Source organism: Megachile rotundata, chromosome 12 (genome assembly GCF_050947335.1).
Source record: "Megachile rotundata isolate GNS110a chromosome 12, iyMegRotu1, whole genome shotgun sequence".
Taxonomy (NCBI): Eukaryota; Metazoa; Arthropoda; class Insecta; order Hymenoptera; family Megachilidae; genus Megachile; species Megachile rotundata.
Genome location: NC_134994.1, coordinates 15442845 through 15470580, shown reverse-complemented (window position 1 = coordinate 15470580; position 27736 = coordinate 15442845). Strand labels below are relative to the sequence as shown.

The 27736-nt window shown below is 37.7% G+C and overlaps 3 protein-coding genes across 11 annotated transcripts; 1 reads left to right on the top strand and 2 right to left on the bottom strand.

Moving 5' to 3' along the window:
• Positions 1-25: 25 nt before the first annotated feature.
• On the bottom strand, positions 26-24076 carry Rbp (RIMS binding protein). Of its 5 annotated transcripts, XM_076538430.1 has the most exons (21): positions 23966-24076; positions 23742-23880; positions 23254-23660; positions 22282-23085; positions 21404-21549; positions 18171-18323; positions 16800-17113; positions 16506-16683; positions 15993-16436; positions 15603-15912; positions 14945-15531; positions 14557-14683; positions 13567-13775; positions 13049-13453; positions 12377-12890; positions 12071-12283; positions 11757-11965; positions 11456-11683; positions 11057-11318; positions 8776-9020; positions 26-7284 (listed from the first exon to the last, which is right to left on the bottom strand). In XM_076538430.1, exons 6-21 carry the CDS (start codon positions 18312-18314, stop codon positions 6730-6732), a joined length of 4944 nt encoding a protein of 1647 aa, XP_076394545.1. In that variant the 5' UTR covers positions 18315-18323; positions 21404-21549; positions 22282-23085; positions 23254-23660; positions 23742-23880; positions 23966-24076; the 3' UTR covers positions 26-6729. The 5 variants fall into 5 exon arrangements, with proteins under 5 accessions (XP_076394545.1, XP_076394546.1, XP_012136616.1 ...); XM_076538431.1 differs by lacking the exons at positions 21404-21549; positions 22282-23085; positions 23254-23660; positions 23742-23880; positions 23966-24076 and having other exon boundaries at positions 13567-13751; positions 18171-20509; XM_012281226.2 differs by lacking the exons at positions 21404-21549; positions 22282-23085; positions 23254-23660; positions 23742-23880; positions 23966-24076 and having other exon boundaries at positions 14954-15531; positions 18171-20509.
• Positions 20665-26013, top strand: wbl (endoplasmic reticulum protein 29-like protein wbl). Of its 3 annotated transcripts, none has more exons than XM_076538450.1 (4): positions 20665-20683; positions 24336-24470; positions 24874-25272; positions 25362-26013. In XM_076538450.1, the coding sequence occupies exons 1-4, from the start codon at positions 20681-20683 to the stop codon at positions 25596-25598; spliced, it is 774 nt and encodes a 257-aa protein (XP_076394565.1). In that variant the 5' UTR covers positions 20665-20680; the 3' UTR covers positions 25599-26013. The 3 variants fall into 3 exon arrangements, with proteins under 3 accessions (XP_076394565.1, XP_012136614.1, XP_076394566.1); XM_012281224.2 differs by lacking the exon at positions 20665-20683 and adding an exon at positions 24072-24171; XM_076538451.1 differs by lacking the exon at positions 20665-20683 and adding an exon at positions 24101-24190.
• Positions 25548-27673, bottom strand: LOC100881920 (ran-specific GTPase-activating protein). Of its 3 annotated transcripts, none has more exons than XM_012281222.2 (4): positions 27456-27673; positions 27036-27193; positions 26679-26965; positions 25548-26618 (listed from the first exon to the last, which is right to left on the bottom strand). In XM_012281222.2, the coding sequence occupies exons 1-4, from the start codon at positions 27465-27467 to the stop codon at positions 26302-26304; spliced, it is 774 nt and encodes a 257-aa protein (XP_012136612.2). In that variant the 5' UTR covers positions 27468-27673; the 3' UTR covers positions 25548-26301. The 3 variants fall into 3 exon arrangements, with proteins under 3 accessions (XP_012136612.2, XP_003701470.2, XP_076394564.1); XM_003701422.3 differs by having other exon boundaries at positions 27453-27668; XM_076538449.1 differs by lacking the exon at positions 27456-27673 and adding an exon at positions 27305-27445.
• Positions 27674-27736: the final 63 nt, after the last annotated feature.

Genomic DNA, 27736 nt, shown 5'->3' with positions numbered 1-27736 from the left:
GGATTATGATCAGGATACCAAAAAGTAACAACAAACAAGATTCGTTTTTTATTAATTAATTGTTTATAATAACATCGTGATTTTTTGTTGATTTTTTTCTTCTGTGTAGTAGGTTTTTTGCTGATATTTCAGTTGAGCTAACAAGGAATAGATTGTTATGCACCGATCCATAGAAAAAACAAAGCGCAAGATTACTCGATAACAAACGTAGCTGGCGATTCGACATGCTTAATCGATGCGGTAATTTGTTATTATTAAAAGTTGTATGAGTGTATATAATCGATTTCTGTTTTTTCTTTTCTTTTTGCGCTACCGTCTGGTTTATACAATCTTAGGGTATCGATACAAGAGAAAGAATGACATTAATTGGCGCCTAACTACAAACACCATCAAAATTCATTCTCTTGCCGGTTTCACTTCATACTCTTCGCTTATGGCTACTTGTTCCACAATCATTTCTTTTTTTATTCCATCCTTTTCCTACTCATCATTTATTCATTCATTATACATATGTACAATCGTGCGCATGCACATTCTTTCTCTTTTGCTCGTTCCTCTTCTTCGTTCTCTCCGTAAAGTGTTTTCATGGAAGAAAGTTCTACAATTTCGAACGGGGCCTTAATCCTCGCACGAGATTAATACTCGTCCCTAACAACTGTTGGGATATCGTATATTATTTAGCTAACCGTTATCTAGATCGAAACAACGCATGTACGTCTATTTCCGTTAGGACATGAAAAACACTTTTTTGTAAGAGAATTTTCGTGTACAGTCCTAAAACTCTTATTATTCTTCTTTCTTCGATAGAATCAGAAGTCTTTTTCATACGTTTTAGATTGGATCTTTTCATTCAACGACGAAGGATCAACGATCCATTCACCGTTACATCTCGATCCTTTATTTCGAATATTTATTCGCATACATATCATCCTCTGCATTTGCGATTCGTGTTTGCATTAGCTGTCGCGGTATCAAAAGATTTTTTTTGTATGTTTTTTTTTATACGAATCCATTCAACGACTAAATTTATAATTAATGACAATATACAAGTGAGATACCTACACAAAAATGAGCGTCGACGTCGAACGAAATGATCTTTAGACATTCAAAGAGAATTGACTTTTCTCTTGTTTTTTTCCCCTTGAACATTTTGTTCCTTTTTTATATGTCGATTTTTCTTTCGTTTCGTTTGTTCTCGATTAAATTTTTTACGGCGTTAGTTTACGTTCAGTCTGCGCTTGCTTTGATCGCCTTGTTTTATACAATTATTAATTTATGTATCTTCGCTCTCGGTAAACGTTCAAATAAAAAGATTCGATTCTAATTGTAAGTATTTTATCGACCGTTGCATTGCGTCAGTTTATTGTTCCTGTTGTTAAAATTATTATCTCCTAAGAAAATTTTGGTCTGATCGTAAAGAGAAGAGACAGAAATTAGGTTCCCAACACGCGGGACACTTGGAAATGATACTTTTTTATTTTCCCCTTCGCGTTTACTTTTGTTGCTTCTCCATTAAGACTACTTGCGTTTTCTTACGATACATCTAACATCTAACGATAATAGATGAGGGTTTTTTCTTTATCAACGGTTTTACTTTTTCTCGTATACACGATATTTCAAAAAAGATGTATAGATGTAAGAGTAATCGAAAAGTTCTTTACTATTTTGTACTATTGAGTATCATTTCTTAAATACAAGCGATTGAAAATTTTTCAAACATCCTACACGTATAGGCAACTGAACGAACATACGATTACGCCTCTTTTGTACAAGATATCTCGAAAACGAAGATTTGGTATGCAAAATGGTAAAGGACTTGCCGATTTCTTTTGCTAAGAAGGATTTGCAATCGCACGCTATTGAGCACGTTAGCCTTCCTTAGGTGAAAAAGCGACGTAGAGGAGCAACGTCCATCGTTCGTTCTTTTAAGTTTGGAAATTTTTCAATTGAAGCGTTCAAAATTTGGACATTTGGCAATTCAGGAATTTGAGGATTTGGAAATTCGAAATATTTGACAAGCAATGGGAAGTTTCTCTCTCTACACCTGTCTTTGGCCAAAGGAATCCTACGTTGCATCTAAGTGTACATCCTTCTTGAAACACCCCGTACATAATCGATACAGCTACGTTTTACATTTTCAATGATTCCTGTTCTCTACTTCCCTCCTCGCGTACACCTCGTTTTACAAATCGCTTTCAACTCATTTCACTACTTTGTTACAATCGCTAATGAAACAATGATGAAACCGAAGAAAAGTAAACGAAAATATTTAAGAGATGAAAGATGAACGATTACAGATCCTCTAAGTAATTATCGGTTTAACACCTACACTACCATTTGAACGGTATTTCTCGACTTTCAGATTATCAATTCATTTTCTCTTCGTTTAATTAATTGCCTTTTTCCCACGCGACGCTGATTCGTTTAAGAATTTTAGTCATTTTCATCTTCGCGAGCAAAGGATCGAATTTTCGTCGATTGATTAATTCTGATCGATCAATCCCGATCAAACATTTGGTAGCGAACGTGTTAAGTATACATGTAGATCTTAAATGTCACGTCAGTCTTTTTTCTTTTTTTTTCCTTTTTTTTATTCGTTTTATTCTTTTCCCTTTAATCGCCTGAATCAATGTTTCCTGTTAGATATGTTTTACAGCAAAGGTTCGTAGGAATTTCGACATTTAACCGTTAGTTTAGTGCAACATCGTTCGCAAAACGATCGTGTTGGGCGATAATCGAGAGAAACGAGTTGATCATAAACTTGATCCATTGGAACGATTACGGTCAGCAGGCTAGAACGATTCGTTTCTCGTTCGTGTTGTAGAATCGTCGAAAAAACCATCGATGAAAGATTATAGATACCCTAGTAATATTTGACTATATGTATAATGTTTGTACGGTATCGAATCGAATACAGTTCTCTTAATTCGTTTAAAATCATATTCGCGAATCTCTGCTGTCGATAGACACTACGCGCGATCCTACATTTACGTTCAATGGATAAAGCAATAGTTTATCGATAAATATCCTCGAAAGAATTGTATCGGAAGCGTATATAAATTATTTCTTTGGGCAGATATTTTTTCTTTTCTGTTCTCTTTCTTTGATTCAGGCAAGCTATCGAGTTCTCGACGTTCGCGCGAAATATGGATCAGACAAGATCGACGTTTGATTGAACTTGCAATTTCGTGCGTTTCATCGAACACGACGAGCAAGCATTACATCGTGAAATTCTTTTGTTCGTAAAGAATGGTAGAATCATTGGTGTAACTAGGTAGAGACTAAAGTGGGTCTGGCCTCTAACGTGGAATGTGGGACACCTGATTCCTTTTCCAAATATACAAATCAGCAAATTTTCAAATTTCCAAATTCTCACAAATGTTACTTGGTCATGCTTGACGTGTGGCGTTGATACTACATATTATTGATGTTTGTGGACCTGGTTCAACCCAGAAGAATCCTAGTTGCGCCAATGGATCGAATTGAAAATCGATTACGAATATATCTACAGACTACGAGTATAACGAATGTACGAATCGTGAATATTGAAAACATAGATTTTATTCGTTCTACTTTAGCATCGTCTCTGTGACCAACTTTCGCCGTTTTAATTTTACATTACGTAAATCCATTGCACGTGGATTGGTACAAAGTAATATTAAGACGAACGGAATGAAAAGAAAATAAATGAACAAACGATTAGAACATTATAGTGACACGTAGATAACTAAATGTTAAAACGTCTCGACAGAAACAGGAGAAACGTATCATTTCAGTAACCGAATTGGTCTCTCGAGAAGGTGTTTGGTCCATAGTCGTAGTATACATTGCTCTGTGATCTTGCCTCTTTAAGTCGTCACGCGATTTATCGTGATCGATACTATAAAAGCAACATTTCACGATTATGTGCAAAATTAAATGACGGTACTATTATGGGTTGTTCAAACTCGTGGTCCAATAAGGGATTCTTAGACTCTAGGCTTAAAAAGAGGAATCATTACACGTTGACTGCCATGGCGATCACCACTGATGGGCACTACAAATTAATTATCTAAAAAAAGTTGACGATATTATCAAGTTAAGTGGTAACGATAAAAAATATTTTCCTTTTTAATAATCAGTGTTACAGCGTGTCTGACTATGTACGCTAATTTTCACTGTGGTAGTCAACGTATTAAAAATCGACTCTAACTTTTTACTTCAAAGGAATAACTGAAAATCTAGTCAATTGTGATTCTGCTGGTTCCGAGCTATCGAATGAAAATTTTAATAAAATCCAATCTAAACGATGATACCCTATGCAGGAAGCTTAACTGGGCCGCGCGTTTGACACTTTTCTTAATTAAATGAAAAGTAATTACAGCTTTTGCCGTTTGTTGCCGCATCTGTCGACACTCAATCAACACGAACGGACGAGAGGCAACTGTCGGTTCTAAACAGGTATATCCGCGATATTTAATAACAATTACGAGTTTCTCAGTTATGATTCCCAAAGTATGATTCTGGCAAAATGACTTCGAAGTTTTGTCACGTTTCCTTCGCCTAAGGATTTTCTTTATATTTATATTCGTATTTATATTTATATTTATAATTATATTTATATTTATATTTATAATTATATTTATATTTATATTTATATTTATAATTATCTTTATATTTATATTTATATTTATATATTTATATCACGGCGAAAGAAAAAAGAACAATTGAAGGTAAGGATACTTTGTACAAAATACGATACAAGTAGCGATGTAACAACACTTTGCAATAGTTAAATATAATATGTATATGTATGTGTATACATACATATATATATACCTATACATAGACATAGGTCTGTACATATACGTATATGTATATATATGTACATTAGTATATGCATATGTATATATTTATATCTCTTTTATCGTAACATGTGTAATGCTATGATTTCCCGTATGTCCACATTCATCTCCCGGTAATTTCATTCGTTTATCGAATTCAAACCCCATCACCTGTCGTTTATTTATATATTTATATATTTATATATTTACGTCGTAGTTCAATCTGATCTACGAGTCGCTGTATTATAAACTCTTCGGTCGATTACACGTTAAGTGCTTGTTTTTATCTGTCGTGTTCGTTCGACTTCCGTTTTGTAAAGTATCTTATTGATTCACGTAATCGTTCTCGAGTACGAAGAGAAGTTACTTTCCCAATTTTTTAGTCTTCTTACGATTTATCCGTTCGCGTCGCGCTACTTATTTGGTTGTTCTTTCAATCGAACAAATTATATTCTCCCCTTTTAGGATATCAATCGTTGAACATATCTTTACGTAGCATAATTTAGAACAGAGAATAACAAGGATTTTTTTCGTAGCAAAGTTTAACTAGTCCTTCTCTTAAATCTCTTAAATCTTAAACTCAACGAGTGATTTGTTTCGAACAAAGAATATAAAATTCTATATTTCCCTTGTATATGTAATTTTCTTCGCACTTGAACGAACGTAATCATTTTATTTCGATCCTGTTTCTGTTCTGTTTATCTTCTTTTTTTATAAAATCCGTGATGCAACGAAGCACTGAAACGATTCGCCTCGTTCTCATGTCGCTGTTTTCATATCACAAAGCGTATTCTTACTGTCTCTTTTTATACACATAGATAAAATATTATCAAGCTAATAAATATCTATATAACAAGAACAATTATCTCATCGAACTAACTCATAAGTTATTTCTCTTTGTAATGGTCTGATTATAAGATTATTCGCGTCCCTGAGCAGGCGTTGGTATATGCTGTGTTTCACAACTATTTACTTACTATTTATTTCAAATAAAAATGATAAAGGACATTTGTTTGACTATGGGATAAATCTTTTGCTCTCGGAGGCAAATTCTATCCGTTACAGTTTATTTAATTTTTATATTTTTGAAGAATAAAGAAACATCAAGTAACGCCTGCTGGATGTGTTCGTTTTATATGGCCAAAAATTTGAGTATGTTAACCCTTTGCACCCCAACGCATAGTATCCTAATCGAAATACGAGGTAGTCACTGTCAGTATACAGTAAGCGCCTAATGAACGGGTTAGGCGAGTGGTGGGACATGACCTTCCCCATACGGTATTCGTTGGTGTACTAGTTACTAATTTTGAAATAGGATTAGATAAAATAAAATTGAATAGAAGTTAACGTTGAAACGTTGGCAAAATCGGAGTGCAAAGGTTAATTTGCTACGGGACAAGCATCCTACTACGCGAAAAGGAACAAGAAGTAGAAGACGATGAATAATTGAAAGAAGAGAATTAAAGAGAGTTTAACAAAGATTGTTCCTTCTTAACACCCCGATTATCAACGAATTTCTGGCTCGTTAGAAAAAACTCTAACATACTTGTCTCTTTTTACTTCGTAAAACACGTGGACTTTCCACCGAGGAAGATACATACGAAGGACTGGTTTTCTCGTTTGTTACGAACAGAACCTCGCAATCCAGGCCTCGTTAGCGAATTAAATAACAGTCGTACCAACAGCAACAGCAGCAGCAGCAGTGGCAGCACACGTTCGCGCGTTACGTATTGTTTAAGGATATTTGCAAGGATCTGATCGGTTTTCGCGTTTCTCCGTGATCTCCACGATTCACAGTAATACTGATTTATGAACAGACCTCTCGACGAGGACACGAAACAGCCAGCTGAACGCGATAGGACAGAAATGGATAAGAAACTGGCGTCGCGAGCAGAACGAGGATAGCTCACTTGCCCAGACCGAATTTCATGAAAATCAGTTCTTTCCCTTTGGACAGAATATCGCCGCCAGCGCTCGCACCGGCCATCTCCGTGAATTTTTGCATCAGATTCGGCCCTGTACTCTGTTGCTGCTGTTGTTGTTGCTGTTGTTGCTGTCCCTGCGTCGTGTTCGGTTGCGTTTTCGCTTGCGGTGTGGGCAGCACCGTCGGTATTCCTCTCATCGGTTTGCTGGTGCTCTGAGTACCCTGCATCGGAGCACCTTGATTCTGTTGCGCGTACGGTTGATTCTGTTGTTGTTGCTGCTGCTGTTGTTGTTGCTGCTGTTGCTGTTGAGGTTGTTGTTGGAACTGTTGACCCTGTGGGCCAAATCCTGGACCTTGCTGTTGATATCCTTGATTTTGTTGTTGGTAGTTCTGATTCTGTTGATTAGGCTGTTGCTGTTGATACGGTTGATTCTGTTGTTGGTAATCTTGTTGCTGTTGCTGCATGTGCTGGCCAGGACCTTGCATACCTCCTGGTACATTACTACGACGATTGATCACGCCTCCCCTCCCCTTCCCCTAGAAACGAAAGCGATGCAAATTAATGGAAAAAAAATTTCTTTCATAGAAAGTTGCTTGTTTCCTTGACTCGAACGGGTTTCTCGAGTAATCCTTCACGTAAATGTTTGAGTTATGTTTAAGTAAGTCGCGTCGATTAAGATGCTTCTGTGTTCTGAAAAATTTGAAGAAACTGTCGTTTTCATTTAAGAAACTTCTTCGGTTTTCATGCGATGCTCGCTAGAACATATTTCGTCCAAAAACGATCGATTGCTTTAGTCGAAACTTTTCCTACGTCCTACTATTACGATGTTTCATGAGAAATACATAACGTGTTCCGTGTGTGTACGTGTTCCGCGAGAAGAACGGAAACACGGAAATAAATGTCCTAGAATACGTGACTACTGTAACGAATGTTTGCGATCAAAATATAATTAATCTATTCGCATAATCTGATCATCTAATCGTAATGAGTTTACGTTCGACCGATTCGACAATATTTCGATCTGTATGAAGCTGATTTTATGAAATGATTAATACGAAATGAAAAGAGACAGTAGAATCTCGTAGAATAATGATTAAAATGAAGATTAACGAAAGCAGAGAGAAAGAAACGGAGACAATGAAATATGTAATAGTTTTGAAAGCATGAGTTATTGAGCATTCGTGCAATTTGCATGTCGATGTACGGGCATGCTTGTAGGTATCGAAATATATTAGTTGTTGCAAATTAAACGACCGAATATTAATGAACGATTTAATTCATTTTTGCATTTCATATTTATATGGTGAACTCCTTCTGTCTGAAAAATGGTCGTTTCGTATGCAATAACTTAACAGAAACTTAAACTAATCAAATCGATGTCTTTATTTCATAACTTTTTTTGTTCGTTTAAACGTAATCGAGATGTTTCATATAATAATGCGTGATAAAATTGTAGCAAAATGCAATCTATTGAATGCGAATTCATGCAATAAGAAATGTTCATTTTCTCTAGTCAATTTTTTGTTTCTGTTTAATACAGCGAAGCCTTGCTATATGGCTTATCTATGTACGTGGTCAGATGTGTTTCCTTTCGAATCACCACACCTTAGCTCGTGCTATATGATCGTACGTTGAACGAGTTTGCGTTGATTCACTGTAGTGTGAAGTACATGGCCAACTCCGCAACCTTTTCCACCCCGTCTGTTGCCACATAGCGAGACTTCATTGTATTAAAATGTTCAAAGAATTCATTTTTTAATTCGAATCCTGTCGCGTCGTTACTTGTCCACACAACGACGAAGAGACATACCTGAATCATTGAAAAGATTTTTAATCTTTTAACACTGTTATGCTGATATAATTCAATGATTAAACGTTTCGATTCTATTCGATAAATAAGAATCAAAGAATAGAATAAAAGAGAAACGATAGTTAGAAATATCGTATACAAGTTTAGTAGCGAGAAGGTTGAAAGCCACATCGAAAAGCAAAAGTGAAAAAACTTTTGGATAGAGCAGTGGACTCACCTGTTGTTGAAGATGGGGCGGTACGGGACCTTGTTGATGGGCGCCCATGGGCGTGGGCCCATGCTGATTGGACGTGGTTACAGTTGTGTAGCTGTGGTGATTCGCTTGTTGGTACGCTAGATGCGGTGGATTGTTTTGTTGATGTTGGAGTTCATGTTGTTGGTTGTTCATTAGTGATGGTTGTTGTTGTTGTTGTCTAGAGTCTAAGTGACAGACAGGGACAGACACAGGCACAATGCAGGCATCTAGCAACAGAGAAGAGAACAAGATCGTGTTGTCATTCATGGCGCATTTGTGTATGTCTCTTTTTTTATTAAACAAGACATTTAAACGCGTGGCCGAGTATGCCGAGTAATGTTTCATTCGTTACTTATGCAATAACTATCATATATCATTTTCTTTCCCTTGGAAACAGCGATACTGAGAAAAAGAAATTACTCGGCAAAACTTGGATGCACGCGTACAGTTCAATTTTCTTTACTCGCGAATTTGATATGCATCAAGACACGAAATCTGATCAAAATCTGTTACTCGATCTTAATCTTTAAATGGCCAGCATGACAACACGACACGAACGACAATCATGTGACACGACGACCATCGACCAATTCAGGCACACAGAAATAGATTATGTTTTATAGAATACACGCAGTATAATTATATAAGGCGTTTCAAAGTTATAGTGAAAACTGCAATTGTAAATCCCTTTTTATAAAGGAAAACGAAAATCTTTTCATCATTTTGCGATCTAAAACTTTGTTCCGAGATATGAATGATTAAAAATTTGATCTTTCGCTTGTGAAGAGTTCTGTGAAGGCGAACAGCAGATTGGGTGATCATACGTATTCTTTTGCGTACATCTCGAAAATAAAGTCTTGGAACAAAAATGACAAACGAGTTTCCAATGACATTTATCCTAGAAAATTTATAATTACAATTTTCACAGTGTGCATCTTTCTTGAGACACCCTGCATACATACGCGTACGGTGTACATATATACAATATATATATATACATATATATATCTTTCTCATTATATACATGCATATGTATGTATATATATATGTGCATATGTATTTGCATATGCATACTGTGTAAAAGTAACGCGCATATATGTATATATGTACATAATAGAGGAAAGATAGACACGTAAAAAAAGTAACAGAGCCAAAAGGTGCTCGGAAAGAAAACATACGAGTATCATACATACGTAGATACGTACATATTCACTGTATGTACATATATGTATTTAATAGAAAACACTGAAAGCAGCTTAGTGTTTCATTGTAAATATACATATATATATAAATATATGTAAATACATATATATATATGTAGATAGATAGATAAATAGATAGATAGATAGATGATAGATAGGTAGATAGATAGAAAGATAGGTAGATAGATAGATAGATAGAAAGATAGACAGGTCGATAGATAGAAATATAGAAATCGCTTTGCATGTGATAATACACGTGTTCCTAAAAAAAAAAGGAAAAAAGAAACTTTTATAAATACAAAATAATTTTCACATATTGCGCGGACGTTCTGATCGATATTTCGATATAATACCGTTGCTTGACTCTACATCGCAACAATTTCGAACGAGTACCTACGAGTACTTGCTGTTGCAAGTTTCTGAAAGAAAATAACTTACTCGAATATACCTTAACGAAAGTAACAACGCGTTACTGTTTTCAATCTGTTGATAATTTTGCGAGACAAGTGTAGCCCTAAAAGAAAATATGAGCTCGGTTTCGATTAATAACGATTAAATATTACTAGATCGTTCGTTCATGTATAAGTACTTGTGTGACCTTTCTGCCTGTCGTCTAGCACATCTAGTTTCGTGTCTTGTGTTGCTTGCCGTTTTGTATATACTTTTTTGTTTATTCACACTGACGTCTGGTCGACATCCAGGATTTTTCTTTCTTCTCTTCTTCATGTCATTGTTCTGTTAGCGATATTAAACAGCGCCAGTGTGAATGTATTTCAACCCCTCGAGCCAGTTATCAGGCGTTTTCTCTAAACGAAAATTTATTCGAAGCTTTGCAAATTCCTTGAAACTGGTAACATCTTCGTATCGATGTACAGCTTTCTCGAGCTCGATCTTGCGCGTTGCTTCGGTTCGTTTTCCTGTTGCTCATTCAATTTTGTTGCTTCAAATTTAGGCTTCCTGCTACATCGTTTACTTGGCTTGAGGAGCTTATTTATGTCATCGCTTGTGACATTATAAAAAATGAACAGAGAGAATGGAACGTCAGCTTTTCCAAATTTTACCTTTGCCTCGTCGATGACCAGGCGGAGGAGGTTCTCGAGGTGGAGGAGGCGGTCCTCTCACTCCGGGTCCTTGACTTTGTCCTGGTGGTCTTCTGTTTCCTGGCGGAAGTTGACCTTGCGGTGGTTGTTCGCGAGCTTCGGTAAGGAAGTTACTTGGAACTAAACCACGAACTCCGTTTAGTTCTCCCATATAGAATCCATCTTCACCCAATTCTCCGTACACGTAGATCTCGTTTCCAGTTTGGAACGCCAATTCGACTTGCTGCGGAGGTAAAATATATTACATAATTGCCGAATGAGTATACAGATAGTTGTACACTTCCTGACAAAACAGGAATTGAAAAGCGTATTTAATTAGTTCAATGGCACATAACAATTAAAACCCACGATAAATCTTACAGAATCAACATTTGGAGATAATTCGTGAGGATCGTAATCATAGAGTGCTATCATCTTCTTCACGGGCATATTGGCATAAATGTCACCCCATCTTCCTCTTCTACCAGCTTGACCTTGTCCAGCTTGATTTTGATCTTTGATTTCTTCAACCATGTTGTAAGGGACATATCCTCGTCTACCGTGACATTCGCCCCAATAAAATCCATCCGCGTCTTTTTCGCCGTATACCTAACAAATTAACTAATAAGTTGAGATTCTTTGAAACGGGGAACAGACATAAGTAAAAACTATTAAAAAAGACCTTGATGGTGTCGCCCTTGGAGAATGGTAATTCTTCTTCACAAGCATCTGGATTTGGCGACATAGTTTTTGGATCGTAATCGTAAATAGCAACAAACCAGCGTGTTCTTTTGTTCATTTGTTGAGCACTACTCGATGCGTGACCAGCACCACCTTGAGCTTGTGTCCCTCGTCCACCACGATAGCTAGGAGCCCTGCCTCTCTGATTTCCTATACGAGAAAAGAGAAAACGAAAATAATGTCGATGCGAAACGATGCAAAGATTTAGAGTTTAATGGACGAAACTTACCAAGTAGATATCGTATCAGTGCATACCTGGTTGATCGTAATAAGGATCTTGAGGTCTACCAGCAGGGCCACCCATTCTATCGGATCTATGTGTTCCTGGAAGTCCTTGTTGTCCCATTTGAGGACCGTATCGATGCTGTCCGCCATGATGTAATGGCATTCCTCTACATCTACGGGAAGGATCGTCTTCCTCGCTGTAATTCGCTTCGCTCGCGGAATCCTTGGTGATTTCTGGAACCCCTAAACGGTAGTAACAATAGGTGCAAATTGGAAAGTTCGTTTGAAAGAATCAACGGAGTTGTTAAAATGCTGAGAGTCTATAAAAACTCTTACCCATCTGGGACATGCTCTGCCCAGGATAAATTTCTTTGTCAGACAAATTCTCGTCGGTTTCGATGATAACTTGACCGTGAGCATCGACTCTAGTGCTTCTGTGTCTTCTCATATGAGAGGGTACAGGAGCCGTTGGATATCTCTGATCTACAACACCCATACGATGCGGATCCGGTTGTCCCATGCCGGGTTGCGGTTGTCCTTGATCTTGCATATGAGTGGTTCCATGTTGTAAATGGGTCGTAGTTCCGCCGCGAAGAACACTGCAGGGAATAGCAGTGGCGCAACTATCGCCCGACTGACTTTCCCTGCTTTTAGTTCTGACTGTAATATGTTTTGGATTCAGGCCCATAAGTTTATGTATATCAACCAGAGCGTGGTCACCAGTGGGGCTGTCTACATCGGTGACCTTTTTCCCATCGGCGTACACCGCGTAACCGGTGACGGCCGAACCGTTTAGGGCAACAGGCTGCCAGGTCACTAGCAAAGTGCCGTCCTGCGGTCCAGCCTCCACCTGCAAATGATATCGTACGATTATCTTCTTAATACCGATAAATATATTGCACCATCACGTTCACGAAAATGTAGGCTCGAGGGTTTTTCTTGATAAAGAGAGAATGGCAGTGTCCGTGACAGTACAAAAGGTCGGGAAAGATTTGAACGCTTAATTACCTGGATATCGACCGGAGGATCAGGTAATCCTTTGGGTAGTGTTTTAAAGTGGACGTGACATGCTAAATTATTAGCTGCTTGAGTGTTTTGGTCCTCGAAGTGCGTCGCTCTCAAATTCTTCGCTTTGACAGTCACTCTGTAGATCGTGGAGGGTGCCAAGCCGGTTATTGTGTGTCTATAAACTCCAGGCTTTACTGTTCGAACTTCCACGTTGTTCACACAAACAACGTGCTGATGATTGCTGTTACTAGGCATCCAGGAAATGACAGCACTGGTGGCGGTTACGTTCGATGCCTTGACGGCAGTTGGACCCAAAGCAACATCCTTACCGATTACCATCGTACAAGCGGCGTCACGTGACGTTCTTCTCGAATGTGTCACCGAACGCACGCTTATTCTGTGTGGCTACATATTGTCGATCAAATTAAATTAATTCAATTGATGTATATTACGATAGAATAATGTAAAGCTTTATTTAGATGAAGAGTCATTATAAGATAGGAAAATTTCTTACGAACCCTGGTAGAGTCAACTCCTTCAACCAATGCTCTGGTCCTCTCCGTTGCTTTCACGGTGACCTTCAACACCCCGTCTACGTAGACGTGGTACGATTCTAGCTGATGGGTATTTTCTGGGGCTGTCCAACCGATTAGGACACTCTTGTTCAGCTGCCGCTCGAGAGTGAGGTGCTGCGGCGCCGGAACTAGGTCCGAAAACAGGTAGACTTCTTCAGGAAAAAAAGACAAGACAAGCCTAGCTGTAACTAAAACTCTTTTGCTATCTAATTCTCTAAACCAGCCTAAGACCATCCAATACTCAACACAGTGCAAGACCTCGTTCACGCTGTTCATCGAATTATTTGCCTCTGCTCTTAATAGGAATAGTGTTTATAACCGCTATAGAGGGATATAGCATGCACTAGTTAAGTCGGGAAGGTTGATCAAGAAGGTTGATCAGGAAGGTTCATATTCTTATTGCCACTATGAACAAGCCCGAGGAACAAGCTCGATGAACAAACAGTATTGTACATGTACCTTATTAAAACACATTGCGTGTTACTGCGAAGAAACATTCTACGTACTCGGTACAGCTATAGAAGAAGGAACCCACTACTACAACGTCAACGCATTATTTTTAAATTACGAGTCACTAATTAAGGGAAACAAACTTTGTTTATTACCCTGTTAACCGGAAAAGTGTGTTAGCTAGTAACTCGATTGAAAGTCGTGTGAAATTTAATAATACTCGTAAACAGAAGGAAACGATTCGTGATTAGCCCAGTTAACAGGTTAAACATCAAATTATCTAACTTTTGAAACATTTAGCATTTCAAAACACATTGAACAGGTTTAATCTAGTATTCTAAACTTAATTACAACCAACGCGTACATCAACATTCTCTAAATTGAATTATGTGTTTGAACTTTTCGCACAAGACTACTTTCGTTACGTACTACGTGCTTTGTTTCTAGCAAAAATCTGGACGGACAGTATGAAAATGTACTAACCTGGTGGTTCTTGTTCGTCTTCCTCCGCGATGTTATCCAGTTCTGCGTAAGCGGACAGTTCAGCCTGTCGATTCCGATTCCCTTCTTCTAGAGCCGCTAATTCGAGATCGATATCTTGTAGATAACACTGAAATAGCAAACCAGAATCGTAACTTTAACTAATAATAAATAAAACAAATAATGTATTTATATAATTTTAATTGTTACTGCAGTAAGAACTTGGGATCCTCGTTTCCGTAGCTAGATTATTCATTACGCCATCGTTGGTTCATTATCAAGTTCTGGGATTTTTGAACCCATATTACTTTACTTTAAAAAGACTATTATTCTTTGAGCGAAGTATTTTTTCAATTCGCTTCATCACAGGGTAAATCATAATAAAACTCACGTTGCTCACTTGAGGAATATTTGTGGAAGCAGAATCGTCGACGTCTCTAAGGCCAAGGACAGCTTGATGAAATTCTAGTAGATCGTCGCCAACGAGTTTTTGAACGAAATTAGCTGGAACGAGACCTCGTCTGCCATCGAGTGTTTCAGCGTCGAGAAAACCATCTTCGTCCGGTTGTCCCCAAACGAGGAGATAATCACCACCCTGGACAGGCAGTTCAGCTTCTGGATTTTCATTGGGCGAGTGCTGAAACGGCTCGTAAGTGAAACGAGCTATATAAACGTAACATCTTCCCTTGCCCGGTATGTCTAACATATCCACTTGACCCTCGGGCACGATATTGTCATTGGTCAGTCGATCCAAGGGATTCGAAAGTATACTACTTGGTATTTTTGGCATTTGCCTTGGACCAAGAAAATGATGACCCGTCGTTGCTGTTGCCGTTGGCGATGTGGCGCGTAAACTTTGCTGAATCTGTTGAATGATTGCCTGTTGTTGCAGCTGATTGGCTTGAGATTGCGCAGAAAGTTGCTGCATCGCTTGAAGAGGATCGCTTATTGCTTGTAACAAGCCTGTTGATGTTGTACCTGAAACGTCACGATTTCTTTGCCAAAAGTCTGTACGACGAAAAGAAAAATAAAAATTAAAAGATCCGTACCTGAGCTCACGCCAGACGTGCCAAAAGCATTGGTCCCGACGGTAGAGTAAGTCGATCCACTAGTAGCAAAACAGCTCTGTACGCTCGAGAAAGGAAGAACGGTTTGGGGTACACTAGTAAGCGCGCCCAAGGTAGAATGAAAGGAGCTCGTCGAATATGGTGGCAACGACGACAGCGTTGTTTGTGGGATACTAGTTTGTGGAACAGAGAAATTATGATGCGACAACTGAGAGGTAAAGCTACTACCCGCTCCTGTACTATAGGTTCCGTTTGGATGGGATGTAATGGACAAACTTGGATACGTCGTTGCCTGCGCATACGAAACCAATAGTATTTCGTAAATTAACATTCAAGTGTCTTATTAAAAGCGATCGTAACATTTCTTCGTACCTGTTGACTTCCGTTTAATTGAAAACTTTGGGCGGTTTGAGTGGGCTGCGTGTAATGAGGAATTACGCTTTGACTCGATGATGTCAGGTACGTTGTAGAGGCCGGATGTTGCTGCGGTTGCGGTTGTTGCTGCTGGAGCGGCTGCTGATAGGTTTGCGTATGAGGATAACTCTCCTGGTACTGACTGCTCGTGAAGTGGGTGTGCGTTTGTTGCTTCTGTTGTGTTTGTAGAGCAGTTTGAGAATGAGAGCTCGGCAACTCGGTATGAGTTACTTGGGGTTGCTGATACTGCTGTATCTTTTGTTGAAAAACTGGCTGCGACTGACTGGTGGAAAGTGACGGTGCTGGTGGGATTGGTTCGCTGTAATGATACGGAGGCCCGTTCGGGGTCAGCGGTGGACATCCGGGCATCATCGGCGTTAGGGGCATCGGTGAACCTGCGTACTGTTTAAGATTTTCGATCAAGACTCTGCCTTTTCTTTAAAGATCACAGACACATGATTTTATACGTACGTGACTCATCTGAGTCGGTATTCCCAGGCTCAAAGCGTGCGGATGGGGTGGATGTTGATGTTGACCGAGATTGGGAAGATTTTCCGAGCTGGATCGCAAAATACCCTGTGAAACTGAGGGTTGCTGCGTGGTAATGGTTCCCCGAGTATGGTCCAAATCGTGTATCATCCTGTTAGCACTGAAATTGATAAAAATTAGATAAGATTAATGGATGGTTGTGCGACGTTGATATCGATTGTTTAAAATATTGAAACAGATTGGAAGACTAGGAAGGATAGCAAGACAAAAACACACCTATTATCTTGTTCTATTTTTGCTATTATTCTGTCAATTTCAGAACCAGCCGGAGGCCAAGAAGTCGGTACCGCTGAATGACTCATCGGTCCTCTGCTTCGTGCTCGTCTCAAACTTGTCAATTCCAACGATAATTCCTCGTGTCTGACCATCTGTAGTTCCGTCTTCTTCTCCAGTTCTCTTATCTTCGACTGCAATGCCTCGACAGATTCTGGGCCTTGATATCGGCCTGCTATCTTTTCGCGTAGCTGATTCTGTGCTTCTGCGTGTTGGCGTTCCAGCTCCGTTTTTCGGGCTTCCGTCTCACGCATTTGCTGCAAACATCGGCTCGATAAGCTCGTGTTCGATCAAATTTAAATACCCAACATGACAAGCGAGATTTAAAATAAAATGAAGTTCCTACTAAACACGTGGATAAACAATCGAGTCAAATTGTCGAAAGATGAAAGATTTTCGAGAATATAGGAAAGTCTAGTTCCGTTTAATATTTGCGACCGAAGGTGGATAACCAGCTTCAATAACCCGGAGGGACGTCTAGTTGGAAGCATGATCCATGACGAGAATCATCCGCGTGACATTAATAATGAAGGGAGCTTTTGTATTCTGAATGCCTCGGAGGTACGTACAATCGAACTTACTCGTCGCAAACTTGTTCCTTTAATTCTACCAGGCTTTTACACAAAAATCTTAAAAAAAAAAGAAGAACGAAAAATACGCTACTACAGATTATCTTTTTTAATTAAAAGAGAATCTTTCGTGCCTGGTTGAAAATTCGCTTGGAACATCAATATCCATCCGCTGACGAACATCTCGTTGAGATACACTTTTGCTGACCCTCAGAAACGACCTTATTCATGTGATGCATCGCGGTACATGGATTATTACGTGCACACTTTATTTGTATACGTAATTAACATTCTGATCGATGTTCTGCATAGAAAATTTGTTTCTTTAAACAACGTATATTTTCTTTAAAAACTGTTAATTTTTGGTGCTTGAATAAAAACGGAGCAAATATTAAAACAAATGTTAGAGAAAATGCTGGTGAAAAATGATTGAAATTATGTAGTTATAGACATATACGATATTTCATCGTATACGAAATCTCATTCTATGACCACGAAATATTATATTATTATTTAATTCATTGAACACAGCGTTATATTTATCTCGTTACTTATTGAACTCTCATGCTCGCGTCTGGCACATTGTTTCAAATTATAACCTCCGTCAAATTGAATCTATAGAACATACAGAACCACGAGAAAGTTGAAGGGAATGAACTCTTTGAAGTAACAATACAAAATATAGAGGAAAATAAAGGTGATGGAGTGTTAGGATATGGTAGTGAAAATCGTGGGTAAAACTCACCTCGAGGATAGACTCAAGAACCGCGTCCTGCATGATGGTGGTTTTCGTGGAGGTGGTAATCCCGACAGCAGATCCGGTATCCTGCAGCTGCGGAGCCTGAGGTGCCGTGGAAGCGCCACCTCCAACACCACAGCACTGCAACATCCCTGAAGTCTGAAACCCTCGCCCGTCTTTATCACGGCCAGTCCCTATCGATCTACCGTGTATCTAGGAGCTATCTTAATTAATTGGCGGCTTTTGCGGGGCCTGCCAGGCTGCACACGACGATCCCACGATTAGGTGTACGATTCTTTCTGGGTGCGAAAAGGAATTTTTTTCTCGTTCCCCATAATAACCTATATATCTCCCTTCCCCACGTGCAAGTCACTTACTTTCCTTCTTCGTATATCCACCACGAAAAAAACCTTCGCATTCAATCCTCCGTGCATTGCAACATCGGTTGATACGATTTTACGTGTTCATAATTAACAAAATGAAAATTTATTTGTAAAATAATATAAATAGTCACATCTCCCCTCTAGGAATTAAACTTTGCTTCTGAGATTGCTACAGAGGATTGAACAAAAATTACAATGCTTAATTATGATGATAAGCGAGCGTAGAAACATTGCGAAAATAGCTTGTTTCTTATGACGTATCGTTTACTCAAAAATGTAGAATAATTTTCCTGAGACTTCTTATATCTCAGAATTTTTGTAATTCTCCATATTATAGCGTGCCGTGTCAGACATGGCTGACATATTCTACTGTGCTAGCGCGTTGATCGTTACAGTGAAAGTGAACATTATACATACTGAAACTTCAAGAAAACGCAAAGTTTAATTTAAAATTTTAATTTTCCCTACATTTTCGCTTAATCTTCACAGCATTGATGCGTCGTAGGAACCAAACTTATTTCTTATCGTGGAGTTAATCTGAATATCACACAGTAACGTCGCAACGATTTTACAGAGTCTGATAACCACACGTGGAGGGTGGCACGCGTGAAAGTAATCTTTTTCAAACAACCGTATGTACGTATGTGCAAACAGTGAGCTCGATATTCTGAATTAACGATTATTCTGCCCTTAAATGGGAGAAATTGAATCGATGAGATTACTGGCAACAGGTTCTTCGGGGAAGTTTCGATTGAAATACACCGGACACGATCGAAAGTCGACCTTCGTTCCGTTCAACACTTTACACTCAAGCGTGAACCGTCGTCTGTGGCGACATATTTTTATCGGGTTTATCGATGCGTTGATTATTATCCTCGCACGATACGCTGTCGGGAAATTTTCTCGAAAAAAAGAATTTCTTTCCATACATTAACTCGGAGAAGTTATTCTCGACGCGAATATACCCGAGAACGCAAGGAAACATACTCTAATTACAATTTTCCTATCAGATCCATTTCTTAAATATACTATTTACAGTTAAGGCTATACAAATAGTTATTCGAAATTAATAAATATTCGTATTCTGAACTGGTGCATTTAAGCGATCTAATAGGTTTCTTTCTTACATCATTGTCGAGAAATATGCTGGTCGGAGCTTAAATTTTGCTGACAAGATGACGAAGTATTATCGATAACTATGCGAAAGAACCTGAATGTTGAAATTCAAAATAATTTTATTAGACGACTGCCATCGCGTTTAATTTGTAATTATTGTAAATTCGAATAGCAGCGTTCTATCATCCCCTGCGATCCAATAAAAATGTCATTTAATTTTTTATGAGGGGTTTATTAATTTTATGATTGCGGTAGCTTAATATTACCGGTTAAATCAGCTCGCGATCCAATCACGGTCAGACGAGACATCTTAATCCACTGAAGAATTTTAGGCGTGAGTAGTAAGATCTAACCAACGACATCTATCTATGGTACATAATAAATTGAAGAATATTTCTCTTCTTGCAATTCAAGGTATTCTATAAAACTAAATTTCAATTTTGCAGCTAAAATATTAATTGCCTGTCGCAGTGGTCAGACGGTTAGATCTACTGAAAGGTTCTAAAAGCAAACAAGCTGAACATGCACCACTAAGAAAGTGTATTACAGCTTGCCGATGACACAAAAGTGTTCGTTACAACCGAAAATGACGAGGCTCAAGGTTTCGCCGACAAGATTCTTTCAAACGATAGAGACAAGAACGCTTGCTATTATCGAGGGATGAAAGTGAAACGTACCGATTAATCCAATAACGGACGAAGGAAACAACAGTCGATGTACGTGAAGAGCGGAAGCGACGAATAGACACCGGTACACGCATAGGGAACAACACCGAAATAGCGGACCAATGGCCTGACCGTTCAAAAAAGAGACACTCGTTTTCGAAGCTCTCAAGAGACGATGAAAAATTCAGAAAGGAAACAAATGAAAGTGACCTTGCGACATTCCGGTTGAAAAAGAAGGGATGTGAACCACAGTTCGAATTGAAAGGCGAGAAAGAAAGGAGAGATTCAGAATGAGTTTCCGTTCGTGGGCACGGGTCGAGTGGCACGGCACTGCTTATTGATCTCACTACTAATGGTACGTAGTATACATATACACCCGGTGCGCACGGGACACCACTGCACGACGATACGTAGTGCAACCACTGTGTACCACTATGAACTGCCAATTGCTACCACCACGAGTAAGGGCAACAGCGACACGAGCAACCCTTCGATGCATTTCTTCACGAGTTCCAATATATGGTTACAATGATAACCGTGCCACCGTCACCGTCACCCTTTCTGCCTCTTCATTCACGATCTTTTAACGTTAATAGTTTTACACCGAATTCTCCACCAAATTTATTCCTTTGCTCGTTCCATTAGCATTCTGTATTTTTATCGTCGTTGCAACGGTACCGTGAAAAATGTTCTACCTTATCTTGCCAGTAATTCGAACGGAATCGGAAGGTGAAATTTTCCAGTGACATTTAGCGATCCTCGAAGAAACCTTCTGTTTCGACACTTTTTACGGACGGACACTCGTGACATGTACTACGGTAATAGATTTTTTCGTTTCTCTCACGCGCAGACACATACCCAGGCATACCTTTTGTTCACTCGCTCATTCTCTTCCTCTCTCTCTCTCCCTCTCTCTCTCTATCTCTCTATTTCTTCTTTCCTTAGTCGAAACTAACAAACCTTCCCCTTTTCCTTTCCCTTCTATCATACGATCTTACACAATCTCTCGTTTCGGTTTAATCACGGCCTGTCTCGTTTCGCTTACGCTTTTTTTACGGGGTTGCACGACACTTACGATAACCGAGTCGAAGGGATTGTGGCAGGCCAGGGCTGCTGCTGCTGATGAGCGAACTTCACGGGACTCGCGAGCTTTTTCACTCGGCTATCATCCCGTACAAGCCCCAAGATCTGCTCGGCCGTCGAAGGCAGGCGGCAGGGCTGCTGGAAATCGGAGGAGGAGGTATATTCGCTTGTCCAGCGGAGAAAGGGGAAACGAGTGGGGGTAGACACGATTATGGTGGGAGTACCCGAGTTATGGAGGGGATGTAGGACCGGGAAAAAGAGAGAAAGAGAGAGAGAGGAGGTAGCGAAGGGTGCTGCCGCTGGAAAAGCAGCCAGGTCTGGGGTAAGGACTCCCGTCACCACCAGATATGGGTCACTCTACGATCGATGCCGATATAGAGCCCCTTCGCTGCTAGGGATTCCTTGCGATCGCTTGTTTCGTTTCTATTCTATCATGCGATAACTAATGTTTTATTTTTACGATTATCTATTGGAAATTTATAAAAAACCGAGCATTTTTAATGATCAATGTCGATCCAATATAACGTTGGTAGTTATCTTGGAAATATCCAGCTGAGCGATATACTAAAAGAGTAGTTTGAATCGTGGAAAATCAAACATGGCGTATCGTGATAGTTAGCTAGAAAACATATGATACACCCTGGCAAGTCTAGTGACTTTACGGAATGGTTCGTCTTGTGGTTACGCGAGGGTGTAGCTTTCACAAAAGACCAATCAATACACGGGAGACGATCCACCGGACTTTCTCTCTCCTTTTACTCCTTCGACTGTCTTTCTTTCTCTTCTGTCCCCTCTCTATCCACCCCTGCCCTCTTTCCATCGTCTCCTCTCTTTCTCTCTTTATCTCTGTTTTCCTTTCCATCCACTTACCCAGTGTGCCTATGTTCGTCTATGCTCCACCCCTCTACGCCTATTTTCTTTCTCTCGCTCGCTATCCCGTGTACAATTTCCTTTCATTCCGTTTTATTTTTCAATGGAGCAGCCATCTACGTGGTTAAAAAATAAAAAACGAAATTAAAGCAATCGTAGTATGAAAACTTAAACGTGCAAGAACTTTGTGATTCGTCAATTAAAGAAACTTTCTCTTTCCATCTTCTCCCCTCTTTTTCCCTGTGTGATCCAACATGATATTTGTGACCGTACCTGAGGAACGTAAAAGAATTTATAACGGAGCAATACAGTCAATACGGAATTGTCGGCATTTATATTTAGTATCCAATTATTGGTTTACACTCCGCGAAGTAGTTGGAACCGACTTACGTAGTCGAAGAGACGTAGAAAGAAGAAAGCAAATTTGGGGACAAGAACCGTACGATAGACACGGCCCTGATAGAAGCGCAGGCGTCTGTGCGATTGAGTGACGTCACGAGTCTAAGGCACGGGGCGTCATACGCTTATCAATGAACGTACGACGCCTACGGCGGATACCTGTTCTCTAGTGACTAATACCCTCCCTTGCCCACTCTTCCTTCTACACCCCATATACGTTCTGTTCTCCGTTTTGCTCCATTCTACCTCCCTTTGGCTAACCAAACGCTGACTGTTTCTACTTACTCCTATGACCGTCCATCGTTCGCCTATCTTGACCAATATTTTGCAAATTTATTTGCATTCGCATACTTTTAAGACAAACCTGATATCTAGTTCGATTCCAGTCCGAGTAATCCAAATAATCTGAATTCAATGTAGTCATTCTCAATTTATTCAATCTCTGTTGAAATACGCGAAATATAATTGTGTTAATAATTTACATTTGAAAATGATATTATTCAAAATGACTTTTCAAAACTCGGTAAAATTTGTAAAAAAAGAACGTGATTCGAACGTTGTACTAGAACCTACCATTTCGGCATATCCGTGAATACATTTTACAAAAGTAGAACAACGACCTTCTGATACTTTGGCAACGGTGAATCTAGATTGGAATATATATACTTTTATCTGCCTCCTTTCTTTCAATCTGTTCATATAAAGCAAAGTTATATTACACACGTAGTCTTTCATGATTCGGTATATTAATATTCATCGATCAAATTTCGTATTACTATATGTGTATATTTTTGTACCATTAAACGAATGTTGTTCTAATTAATTTTTTACCCTTCGTGTTCTTCGTCGATCTTTCTTTCCTTTACTTTTTTTATTCACCTTATATCTTTTCTGCCTGATTTGTTCTCTTGTTACTTGTACTCTTTCTTCTTTACTCTCCATCTTTTAACTCTTTCTATATATCGATACGATTTGTATGCCTGCCAATAACAGTACATTTAATGCGATAAAGCTCGATAACTATAACATTATAATTTTAGCGATTGTAACCTTTTATTTACCCTGGTACATATTCGCATCTAAAATCAATCAACAATTTAAAACGAGTCAACCGTTCTTCCATTTCGAATTTCGGTAAAATTGAAAAATGGAGTATCAACACTATTAGAAATGAAATATTCCCACCAAAGATTTATTTACCTAAATCAATGTATTATATAGTAATGAGAAAGTACAAATGTATCATTTGAAATGTATGATTTGGCAATTTCAAAATGTCGTGAACCTTTATTCTGTAACTACGTGTAGTCGCAACAGCCGGACTTGCGCGGTTAAAAACTCACGACATCACGCGGACATCCTCTAGCGGACGATTTCGTGGTCTGTTCTGATTCGATGGCGCTTTAGTGTTGTGTCTGTTTTATCTGCACTTCATCAGATCATATTCATACCGTAACTTGTGAGGTTAGTTATGAACGACAGCTAGAACAGGTCCGTTGTAACTATACCGGTACTTTTTATATATCCAGCAAAAAAGTATTTCCTCTTTCAAAGACACCGCCAAGTCATCAGAACATTCATGAAGAATTAATTCATAACTTACCATTAATATATAAAACGAAAGAATTTTATTAACGAAAGTATTACTTTTACAGGTGCAAGAATCGGAAACAAAATTTCTTCTTAATTATAAAATGCTCTCATCAATTTTAATATTGCTTGCTTTCGGTATCGTTGCTGCTGAAGATTGCAAAGGATGCGTTTCCCTGGATTCATATTCCTTTGACAAGGTATTTGAATTTTAATAAATTAATAGCTTTTATTGAATAGAATTTTTTTAAACGACACTGTAAAGTAGATTTTTAAAACAAATGGCGGAAAGTGATATCTCTGTTCATTTGTTTTTTCATCTCGTTGACAGTAGTTTGTTGCCATGGTTACCAGACGCCTAATCAAGTCATAGATTTGTTAATAAATAGTGTGTACAATTTACGAACAAAAGAATATTATGTTGATTGATCAGCCTTATTTTTTAAATGTTAATATAAAATTTATAAATCGTTAGGACTAATATTAGAGCTGGGTAAATGCGATACTTACTAGCGGCGGCTTTGTATAACGTCGCGTTAGCTTATAAAAAATATTTAGATATTTACAAACTAATAATTCGTAATTAATATTGACAAAATATAGGTAATACCAAAATTCAAAGCTGCAGTTGTTAAATTTGATGTATCATTTCCGTACGGAGAAAAACACGAGCAATATGCACAAGTAGCCGCCGCAACGAAAGATGCTCATGATCTACTAGTAGCTGAAGTTAGAGTTAAAGATTACGGCAATAAAGATAATTCCGATCTTGCTGCTCGTTATAAAATAAAATCTGAATCTTTTCCGGCCATTCTTCTATTCTTGCAAGGAAAATCAGAACCTATTCCATTTATTGCTGAAAAAGAATCTGAATTCACTGCAGACAATATTAAACGATTTATTAAATTGAAATCTGGCGTATATCTTGGTCTACCTGGTTGTATAGAGCAATTAGACAGACTGGCAGAGGAATTCAAGTCCAGCAGTGAAAAGGACAGGAAGGTAATGTATACTGTAATGTAATAGTATGATTTATAAAATTATTATAAAAGCAATTTTACATATTGTAAAAGTAATTCTTTATTTCGCAGGAAATATTAAACAAAGCTAAAGTATTTGAAGAAACATTACCAGAAACACAACGAAATGCAGCTAAAGTTTATGTTAAAACTATGGAAAGAATTTTAGAAAGGGGAGACGTCTTTGTTCAAACAGAACAAACAAGAATAGAGGGTATTTTAAAAGGAAAATTATCGAACGAAAAGAAACGCACAATGGAAGAGAAACGCAATATCCTTCATTCGTTTTTGTATAGAGACGAATTGTGAAGAAGTTAACATGACACGGTATTACAAATTTTATCGCGAGTGCTTTTTAAAAAATAGCATTGTATCTAAATTCCATATCCGTCAATCATTTTAATTGTAATTGTAACACATTTCTTGCAATTCAAAACAATACATGGAACGGGAATAACATTCGTTTTACTCAAGACATTCCATTATTTTAAAATGTAATTTATATTAATGTCAAAAACTGTAAAAAATATTTAAAAACAGACAAACGATTAAAAAGTTCCAGATTTATGTAAGCGCTATGTGATCATAAATGGTTACATTTTCATATTAATCATTTCCAGTTTTGTATCAGAACAGAAACATAATTGTGATATACCTTATAAGATGCATTTAAAATAAATTTAATAAGATTATAGTCGAATAAACTCAAGTATTTGAAATTAAACTACTAATTTATCGATTAATTTCTTATTTTCATTGAATTTAATGTTTGCTTTATAATAGCGTATATGTTAAAATTTTCCATTTAAAAATCACAAACAACCCAACTTTTATATAAACATTATCTTATTTGTTAATTGAAAATGTATTTCATTCATCTAATCCTGTTATTGCTAAAATATCTTTCTACATTAAATTCAATGATCAAACATTTAAGCATATGCATGCATTTATGTTTACGTTGGAATGTGCACTTATAATCAACACCTTTTATGCACCAACACATAGCCTTTTACTTGCTTTTCTCAAGCTCCTTAACTTGTAATTGTTCAAGTTCTTTTGATACTTGGTCCACGCTTTCCCCATCTTTGGTTTTTTTATCAGAATCTTCTATTGTTTCAATATCATTGTTTTCAACCTTTGAATCTCCTATTGACTTTTTAGCCTGTTCTTCATTGTCAGTACTTTCACTATAACTTACATCACTAGAAGGTTCACTATCACTCTCAACATGTTTTTCTTCCGTATTATTTTTACCAGCATATATTTCACATTCAGATCCTACTATCTTCTTTGCCTTTTCAAATGCTTCTTTCCAAACAGTTGCATCTATAAATAAGAGTTATTTCTTAATACCAATTACACATTTTTTTGTAATAGTATACTTACTTTCTGCATTTGCAAATCGTATAGCAAGTAATTCTGGTTTAAGTTGTTCATCTGCATAATCAGCAAGTACGCTCCATACCCATGCTCTGTCACTTCCACAATTTGGTTTCAATTCCATCCAAGGAGTCACGAAATGATTAGCACAAATTTTAAGTGTTTTATCTCTACGCATTACAACTCTCACTGTATTCTTTATTTTGTGTCTTAATAATTTTACTTCTCCTGTTCCACGTTCCTTCCATTCTGCAGGATTACTAGAAGAATCATAGCGATACAGCTTTGCTCGCCTGCAAATACAATCATTGATATGAAATAAATATATTAACTTCATGCATTATTTGCTAGTAATAAATTTACATTTTTATCATTTCAACCTCATCCTCTTCATTATTGGATACTTCTATTAATGGCAAAGAAACTATCGGTTCAAAATGTACTTCTTCTTCGTTATTGTCTTCTTCATTGTTTTGAGTTTCACAATTAACAGCTTTTACATCAACATGGTCTCCATTTAGCTACAAATAAAAATAAAATAGTTAAATCAATTCTTTTCAAGTATCAGTTGAATAAAATATGCTTGTATTAATTTATAATTATTTGAAAATTTATTAAAAACTATTAAATACACGATAAGGTAACATTCTGCTTTGTCTCTAAACAGACGCGGTAATATAACCTATAGCGTCGCTTAAAATATTTCAAATATATAAGGAAAAACAATCATCGCTAATGTATTGAATAATATTAAATGAGAATAGTGAAAAAAATGTTTACCACGTTTTCTGGCATTTTTTATAAGATTTATAACAGAAATTTTGCGCTTAGTTATCAAATACCGCCAACTTCGACTTGTTTGATAGGAAACCGCGATATTACATGATACGGTTCCATGATAATTTATAGGCATATTTAAAATAGTAACTATTTACTACCATCATATTTTATTGAACAAAAGTGCAACATTATGCAAGAGTAAAATGAATCAACAGGTAAACTGCAATTATTAATAGATGTATTATTTCCAACTTAATTAAAATAAATAAGATTCTTAAAATATA

Coding starts and splice junctions, on each gene's coding strand:
- Rbp (XM_076538430.1), bottom strand. CDS start 18,314: ATGTTGCAGTGCTGTGGTGTTGGAGGTGGCGCTTCCACGGCACCTCAG. Junction 15,532..15,602: donor CACGTCTGGCGTGAGCTCAG/GTACGGATCTTT, acceptor GTGACGTTTCAG/GTACAACATCAACAGGCTTG. Junction 12,891..13,048: donor ATCCTCCGGTCGATATCCAG/GTAATTAAGCGT, acceptor TATCATTTGCAG/GTGGAGGCTGGACCGCAGGA.
- wbl (XM_076538450.1), top strand. Junction 24,471..24,873: donor ATTCATATTCCTTTGACAAG/GTATTTGAATTT, acceptor GACAAAATATAG/GTAATACCAAAATTCAAAGC. Junction 25,273..25,361: donor GCAGTGAAAAGGACAGGAAG/GTAATGTATACT, acceptor TTTATTTCGCAG/GAAATATTAAACAAAGCTAA.
- LOC100881920 (XM_003701422.3), bottom strand. Junction 26,966..27,035: donor GAGGTTGAAATGATAAAAAT/GTAAATTTATTA, acceptor TTGTATTTGCAG/GCGAGCAAAGCTGTATCGCT. Junction 26,619..26,678: donor ACGATTTGCAAATGCAGAAA/GTAAGTATACTA, acceptor TCTTATTTATAG/ATGCAACTGTTTGGAAAGAA.